The sequence below is a fragment of the Calidris pugnax genome, unplaced genomic scaffold (assembly GCF_001431845.1).
Source record: "Calidris pugnax isolate Ruff unplaced genomic scaffold, ASM143184v1 scaffold24, whole genome shotgun sequence".
NCBI classification, from domain to species: domain Eukaryota; kingdom Metazoa; phylum Chordata; class Aves; order Charadriiformes; family Scolopacidae; genus Calidris; species Calidris pugnax.
In genome coordinates, this window is record NW_015090922.1 from 15095586 (window position 1) to 15103487 (window position 7902).

A 7902-nucleotide genomic window follows, 5' to 3' on the forward strand; every position below is an offset into this window, starting at 1 on the left:
CAATACCAGTCTATAGCAATGACTTACGGAAAAACCATCTGGTTGCACGACATTTCTATTAACTTTCATGCAGCACACAGTAATTTCACCACTTTCAATTCCACTTTTAAATTTCCGTTCTACAAGAATCTGTAGGAACATCTTGTATGCATTCACCACCCACACAAACACATGCATACACATGCACACTGTAAAATAATCCATTAATGGTTGTTATTCATACGCTGTTTGGTCTCATATTTACAGCCGCAGGTTTTCCAGCTGAGATGACCAGCCTAGTTAACACAGTGGCAGCACAAGTGTTGCCACACAGGTATTCCCTCAGCCACATAGGCACCTGTGCTAGTGCAAGAGAGAAGTTACCTCTCTAGAAACAGCCCAAGTATCTGAAGGAAAAGCTAAAGGTCTTTCTTCTGAATGTGAAATGGGACCAAACTCCTTCTGTCTCTCAGTGAGTTTTGCCTGTTTCGGCTCATCTTCCAGACCTGGAGGAAACGGTGAACTGGAGGTGCAACAGGCATATTGCCAAGGGGGTTGAATGCCCTGTGTCCCTCTCAGCTAGCACACTTTAGGACACCCTCTTATGACAAGGTAGATCTGTGTGATGTCCCAGGCCAGGTCTGTCTTCTGCACCTTCTGTGGAGCAGTGCCGTTGTCGTGGTTTGGCCTCAGACGGCAACAAAGGCCCACGTGCAGCCGCTCGCACACAATAGAGCCCTCACGGCCACGCGGCCGGGAGGGGAAGATGGGAATAAAAAGGCAAAACTCGTGGGTTGAGACAAAGGCAATTTTAACAGAACGGAACAAAGAGCAATAACAACAACAATAACAGAGGGGTATACAACCGCGATCACGATACCGCCGCTCGATACCGCCGCGCGCCGACCGCTCCCGGGACGCCCCCGACCGCTCTACTCCTCCGGGGGTCACCGCCTCCTCTCCCCAACTTCCTGTCCCCTCCCCTTCCCGGCTAGCTCCGGCTACCCCTTGGGCATGGCTCACATGGGATGGAATACTTGTGTCCCTCCTAGGTCCTGGGGAGAATTAACCCCATCACTGCCAGACCCAGGACATCATCCACCCCTTATTCCATACCATTTCATGCCATGCCCAGATCCTACAGTTTCCAGTTGTATACTGTCAGTTTCTCCTGACATATATATATATATACACATATAGGTATAATGTCCTTAGTCTATGGGCCATCGCTCTAAAATGTCTGTTGAGTTCATTTAACCCATGACTTCAACCTCCATCTGTTAGAACAGTCTCTCAGGGCATGCAAGATGGTGTATGTTGGGGCTGGACTGTTGCATGTTGTATCTTTTCTCTGGGCCTTGTGGCTGATGTATCCGGTGTAGCTCATGTCCATGGGTTGAAGACGTTGGTCTCATTGAAATTGCTGGGCGCCAGCTGCTGAGGTCAGTTCTGGTCTCTTCAAGGCTGCACCGTACTTGATTTCTCATCAGAGTCCATCAGTCATTAGTTGGGTGATTCCTACTATAGTACAACCAATAGCAGTCACCAAAGTGAGATGGCAGGGTCATTTAGCAATTAACATCATACAGTTTCATTCATTGGCTATTCTCGCCCAAAATCAGGTTCCCGTGTGGTACACACTGCACTTCCCCATCCTTCCGCATCACCCACCAAGTGCATCCGGGTCCTTGAGCAAAGGCAACCCCACGGACAGGTTTGCCTTTGCCTGAGGCAGGACTGACCCAGACTGTCTTCCCCAACATATTCTTCATGTGCACTACGGGGACTCTGTCTCCCTCCACAGTACGTGGGGGTTTAGACTGGGCAGGGCCAGCTCGGTTGCTAGATCCCCTGGTGTTAACTAACCAGGTAGCCTTTGCTAAATGTGTATCCCAATTTTTAAAAGTCCCACCACCCATTGCTCTCAGTGCAGTTTTTAACAGTCCATTGTACCGTTCTACCTTCCCAGAGGCTGGTGCATGATAGGGAATGTGGTAAACCCACTCAATACCATGCTCTTTGGCCCAGGTGTCAATGAGACTGTTTCGGAAATGAGTCCCATTGTCCGACTCAATTCTCTCTGGGGTGCCATGTCGCCACAGAACTTGCTTTTCGAGGCCCAGGATGGTATTCCGGGCAGTGGCATGGGGCACAGGGTATGTTTCCAGCCATCCAGTGGTTGCTTCCACCATTGTGAGCACATAGCGCTTGCCTTGACGGGTCTGTGGAAGCGTAATATAATCAATCTGCCAGGCCTCCCCATATTTGTATTTCAGCCATCGTCCTCCATACCAAAGGGGCTTTAATCGCTTGGCTTGCTTGATTGCAGCGCATGTCTCACATTCATGGATGACCTGTGCAATAATGTCCATGGTCAAATCCACCCCTCGGTCCCGAGCCCATCTATATGTAGCATCTCTCCCTTGATGGCCTGAAGAGTCATGGGCCCATCGAGCTAAGAATAATTCGCCCTTATGTTGCCAGTCCAGATCCACCTGAGCCACTTCAATCTTGGCAGCCCGATCCACTTGCTGGTTATTCTGATGTTCCTCAGTGGCCCGGCTCTTGGGTACATGGGCATCTACATGACGTACTTTCACAACCAGATTCTCTACCCGGGCAGCGATATCTTGCCACAATTCCGCAGCCCAGACAGGTTTGCCTCTGCGCTGCCAATTCTGCTGCTTCCACTGCTGTAACCACCCCCACAAAGCATTTGCCACCATCCATGAGTCGGTGTAGAGATAAAGTACCGGCCATTTTTCCCGCTCGGCAATGTCCAAAGCCAGCTGAATTGCTTTCACCTCTGCAAATTGGCTTGATTCACCTTGTCCTTCAGTGGCTTCTGCAACTTGTCTTGTAGGACTCCACACAGCAGCCTTCCACTTCCTATGCTTTCCCACAATCCGGCAGGACCCATCAGTGAACAGGGCATATCTCCTCTCATCTTCTGGTAGTTCATTATATGGTGGAGCCTCTTCTGCACGCATCACCTCCTCCTCTGGTGACATTCCAAAATCCTTGCCTTCTGGCCAGTCCATAATCACCTCTAGAATTCCTGGGCGACTGGGGTTTCCCATTCGAGTTCGCTGAGTGATCAGTGCAATCCACTTACTCCACGTAGCATCCGTTGCATGATGTGTGGTAGGGACTCTTTCTTTGAACATCCAACCCAGCACTGGCAGCCGGGGTGCCAAGAGGAGCTGTGCTTCTGTACCAACCACTTCTGAAGCAGATCGAACCCCTTCATATGCTGCCAGTATCTCCTTTTCTGTTGGAGTATAGCGGGCTTCGGATCCTCTGTATCCCCGACTCCAAAATCCTAGGGGTCGACCGCGTGTCTCCCCTGGGGCTTTCTGCCACAGGCTCCAGGTAGGGCCGTTCTCCCCAGCTGCGGTGTAGAGCACATTTTTAACATCTTGTCCTGCCCGGACTGGCCCCAGGGCTACTGCATGGACTATTTCCTGTTTAATTTGTTCAAAAGCTTGTCGTTGCTCAGGACCCCATTTAAAATCGTTCTTCTTCCGGGTAACTTGATACAGAGGGCTCACAATCAGACTGTAATCTGGGATATGCATCCTCCAAAAACCCACAATGCCTAGGAAAGCTTGTGCTTCCTTCTTACTAGTTGGTGGGGACATAGCTGCTATCTTATTGATCACATCCGTTGGGATCTGACGGCGTCCATCTTGCCATTTTACTCCTAAAAACTGGATCTCCTGTGCAGGTCCCTTGACCTTACCCCGTCTTATAGCAAAACCAGCTTTCAGAAGGATTTGAATTATTTTATGCCCCTTCTCAAAAACTTCTTCTGCTGTGTTGCCCCATATGATAATATCGTCAATGTACTGCAGATGTTCTGGAGCTTCACCCTTTTCCAGTGCAGTCTGGATCAGTCCGTGGCAAATGGTGGGGCTGTGTTTCCACCCCTGGGGCAATCGATTCCAGGTGTACTGGACACCTCTCCAAGTGAAAGCAAACTGGGGCCTGCACTCTGCTGCCAGAGGGATTGAGAAGAATGCATTGGCGATATCAATTGTGGCGTACCACTTGGCTGCCTTGGACTCCAGTTCGTATTGAAGTTCTAACATGTCCGGCACGGCAGCACTCAGCGGTGGCGTGACTTCGTTGAGGCCACGATAGTCCACAGTTAGCCTCCACTCTCCATTAGATTTCCGCACCGGCCATATGGGACTGTTAAAGGGTGAGTGAGTCTTGCTGATCACTCCTTGAATCTCTAGTTGACGAATCAGCTCATGGATGGGGATCAGAGAGTCTCGGTTAGTTCGATATTGCCGCCGATGAACTGTTGTGGTAGCAATTGGCACCTGTTGTTCTTCAACCTTCAACAGCCCTACAACAGAAGGGTCCTCTGAAAGACCAGGCAAGGTGGACAGCTGTTTAACTTCTTCCGCCTCCAATGCAGCTATGCCAAAAGCCCACCGGTACCCTTTTGGATCCTTAAAATATCCTCTCCTGAGATAATCTATACCAAGGATACATGGAGCATCTGGGCCAGTCACAATGGGATGCTTTTGCCACTCATTTCCAGTTAGGCTCACTTCAGCTTCCAGTACAGTCAACTCTTGGGATCCCCCTGTCACTCCAGAAATACAGATGCGTTCTGTCCCTGTATGGCTTGATGGTATTATGGTACACTGTGCACCCGTGTCCACTAAAGCTCTATACTCCTGTGGCTCTGACGTGCCAGGCCATCGAATCCACACTGTCCAATAAATCCGGTTGTCCCTTTCCCCCACCTGGCCGGAGGCAGGGCCCCCCTAATAGTGGTCATAGTATCCGTTACTTGCTTGTTGCAGAAATGATTTGGAGGTTCCTTCAAGGGGATCAGAAGTAGGTTCAGGCCTTCTATACTGTCTGGGGAACTGCACATTGGAAACTGGGGCAGCACTTTTCCTGGAGGGATCCCCTTTTGTGGTGGTTCTTCCTTGCAGTTCCTGTACCCGTGCCCGTAGGACTGAAGTAGGTTGTCCATCCCACTTCCTCATGTCCTCTCCGTGGTCACGCAGGCAGAACCACAGGGTGTTTCGTGGTGTGTACTCCCTGTATTCTCTATCTTGAGTGGAGAAGTGTCTGCTTCTAACAGCTGAGATACTGGCTCGTACAGGCGGGGAGGATATATTCTCTTCAAGTTGCTGGACCTTCCGGGACAGTTTCTCCACAGCTGAGACAAGGGGAGAAGAGAGACTTTCTTCATATTGCCGAAGTCGGGCAGCCACCTCATCCACCGTTGGTCCCTCTTCGCCTCTCCATTCCATCACTGCCAATGAGTTGGCATATGACGATGGGGCGCTCCGTACAAACTTCCGCCACATGGGCCTTGTGCACTGGACCTCATCAGGATCTGTGGGTGACTGTGCATTGTCCAGGTCACAATAAATCATCTCCCGCACGGCTAGTTCTCTCAGGTACTGGATACCTCTCTCCATGGTGGTCCACTTGCTCGGATGGCATATAACATCTTCACTGAAGGGGTACCTTTCCCTCACACCTGATAGGAGTCGCCTCCAGAGGCTGAGGACCTGTGTCTTCTTCCCAATTGCCTTGTCAATGCCCGCCTCTCTAGACAGAGATCCCAGCTGCCTGGCCTCCCTACCCTCCAATTCCAAGCTACTGGCTCCGTTATCCCAGCACCGGAGCAGCCAGGTGACAATGTGCTCGCCTGGAAGTCGGCCGAAATCTTTCCGCATGTCCCGCAGCTCACTCAGGGACAGGGATCGAGTGATTATCTCTGATTCTGCCTCTTCCTCTTGTTCTCGTGATGACCCTGCTTCATTGTCATCCCTCACTAAGCGAACTGATTTCTTGTTGCATTTCTTCTTCTGGATAGGGGCGACTGACACGGGCACAGGCTGATTTTCTGGTTCAGTTGCAGTGACTGCCACTGGGGTTGGGGCAGCCGCAGCACCTGCTGCAGGGGCTGGAGCAGCCACAGCACTGGTTGCAGGGGTTGGAGCAGCCACAGTGTCTACTGCAGGGGTTGGAGCAGCCACAGCATTGGTTGCAGGGGTCGGAGCAGCCACAGCACTGGTTGCAGGGGTCGGAGCAGCCACAGTGTCTGTCGCAGGGGTTGGGGCAGCCACAGCATTGGTTGCAGGGACTGGAGCAGCCGCAGCATTGGTTGCAGGGGCTGGAGCAGCCACAGTGTCTGTCGCAGGGGTTGGAGCAGCCACAGTGTCTGTCGCAGGGGTTGGAGCAGCCACAGTGTCTGTCAGCCTGGTTTCCATGTCCTCCCCCTGAGGATGCTGCACAACATTGAGCAGTGCTCGGTAGATACTGGCCAAGGCCCAGCACAATGCAGTGAGCTGTGCCTCTCTGGAATAGCCACAGCATTTTCCTTTCAAATATTCTACCACTTTATCAGGGTCCTGTAATTGTTCGGTGGTGAGATCCCAGACCATTGGAGGTGAAAAGGTCTCTAGATACCTGCCCATGTTCTCCCACATGCCATGCCACCCATGACCCTCCAGCCTTGGGGCAGATCTCTTGGTGGTAGCCTTAAATAGTTGCTTAACCTTAAACAAAATCTGAAACACATTCAGGAGACCTAGCAGTAAGACCAAACTGGTTTGCGTGTCCCAAGGGTATTCAAAATTTTCAAAAACTGACATATCCAGCACAAAAAAGGAGGTGAAAGAGCTGGGGAAAATATCCCCCCCTGCTTCCCTCATAGATTCAGTGTGTTTATCAATAAATTCCCCGAGATATGGGCAGGAAAGCAGCGCTGAATAAACACCCCAACAAAACCATCTGAACAGAGATGCTATCATATCATAAGTTGATATAGCACAAGACAGCAAAATTATAACCCTGATCCCTCTCCCAGAAGTGATAAACATCATCACGGGCAGTACATACGGCATGTAAGAGTTCACATAACACAGCCATGAAAACAAACGAAACAACATTGTGCCCAGCAACTAATACAATGAACACAGATACAAAATTCCTTTTAACATGCCCTGGTCGGATCTGCCGTAATCTCAACCCTCCGAGTGCCCCACGTTGGGCGCCAAAAAGGACTGTCGTGGTTTGGCCTCAGACGGCAACAAAGGCCCACGTGCAGCCGCTCGCACACAATAGAGCCCTCACGGCCACGCGGCCGGGAGGGGAAGATGGGAATAAAAAGGCAAAACTCGTGGGTTGAGACAAAGGCAATTTTAACAGAACGGAACAAAGAGCAATAACAACAACAATAACAGAGGGGTATACAACCGCGATCACGATACCGCCGCTCGATACCGCCGCGCGCCGACCGCTCCCGGGACGCCCCCGACCGCTCTACTCCTCCGGGGGTCACCGCCTCCTCTCCCCAACTTCCTGTCCCCTCCCCTTCCCGGCTAGCTCCGGCTACCCCTTGGGCATGGCTCACATGGGATGGAATACTTGTGTCCCTCCTAGGTCCTGGGGAGAATTAACCCCATCACTGCCAGACCCAGGACAGCCGTACACGGAGTCCTTCAGCAGCCAGCTCACCTCAGTTCCTTGGTAGTGCCTGAACACCGTCCTGCTTGCAAGGCTGGTTTTTCCCCAGTTCCACATTTCCTCCTGTTGGCCAAATCCGAATTGAGTCCTCAGTGAGCAGCCTCAGCTCCCATGCCTTCCCTTGAACAAATCTGCTCCCAAAATGTTGTCGTTCTTTTCTGCCATGTAAAGAGCCACTCCCATGCACCTCCCTTGAGAGCCTTACACACACCCTAACTCGTGCTTCGATTTATCCTGCTTAGCTAGCATGCCTGATGATATGATGCTGTGTACTCCACCTTATATTAATACCCAGACTTTTGAGTCAAGAAAAGCCCCTTTAGCAGCCTCATGGACTAGTGATGATTCATCTCTCTACTAAAAGGTTAATTTCATTTTTTCTTGTTCATCTTATCTCTTGGGCCAGAAACAGATTAC

The 7902-nt window shown here is 51.0% G+C and overlaps 1 protein-coding gene across 1 annotated transcript; it reads right to left on the bottom strand.

The window, feature by feature from the left end:
- Nucleotides 1-773: 773 nt before the first annotated feature.
- LOC106892907 lies at nt 774-6460 on the bottom strand. Its single transcript, XM_014950477.1, has 3 exons — nt 6427-6460; nt 4944-5920; nt 774-4760 (listed from the first exon to the last, which is right to left on the bottom strand). Exons 1-3 carry the CDS (start codon nt 6458-6460, stop codon nt 1575-1577), a joined length of 4197 nt encoding a protein of 1398 aa, XP_014805963.1. The 3' UTR covers nt 774-1574.
- Nucleotides 6461-7902: the final 1442 nt, after the last annotated feature.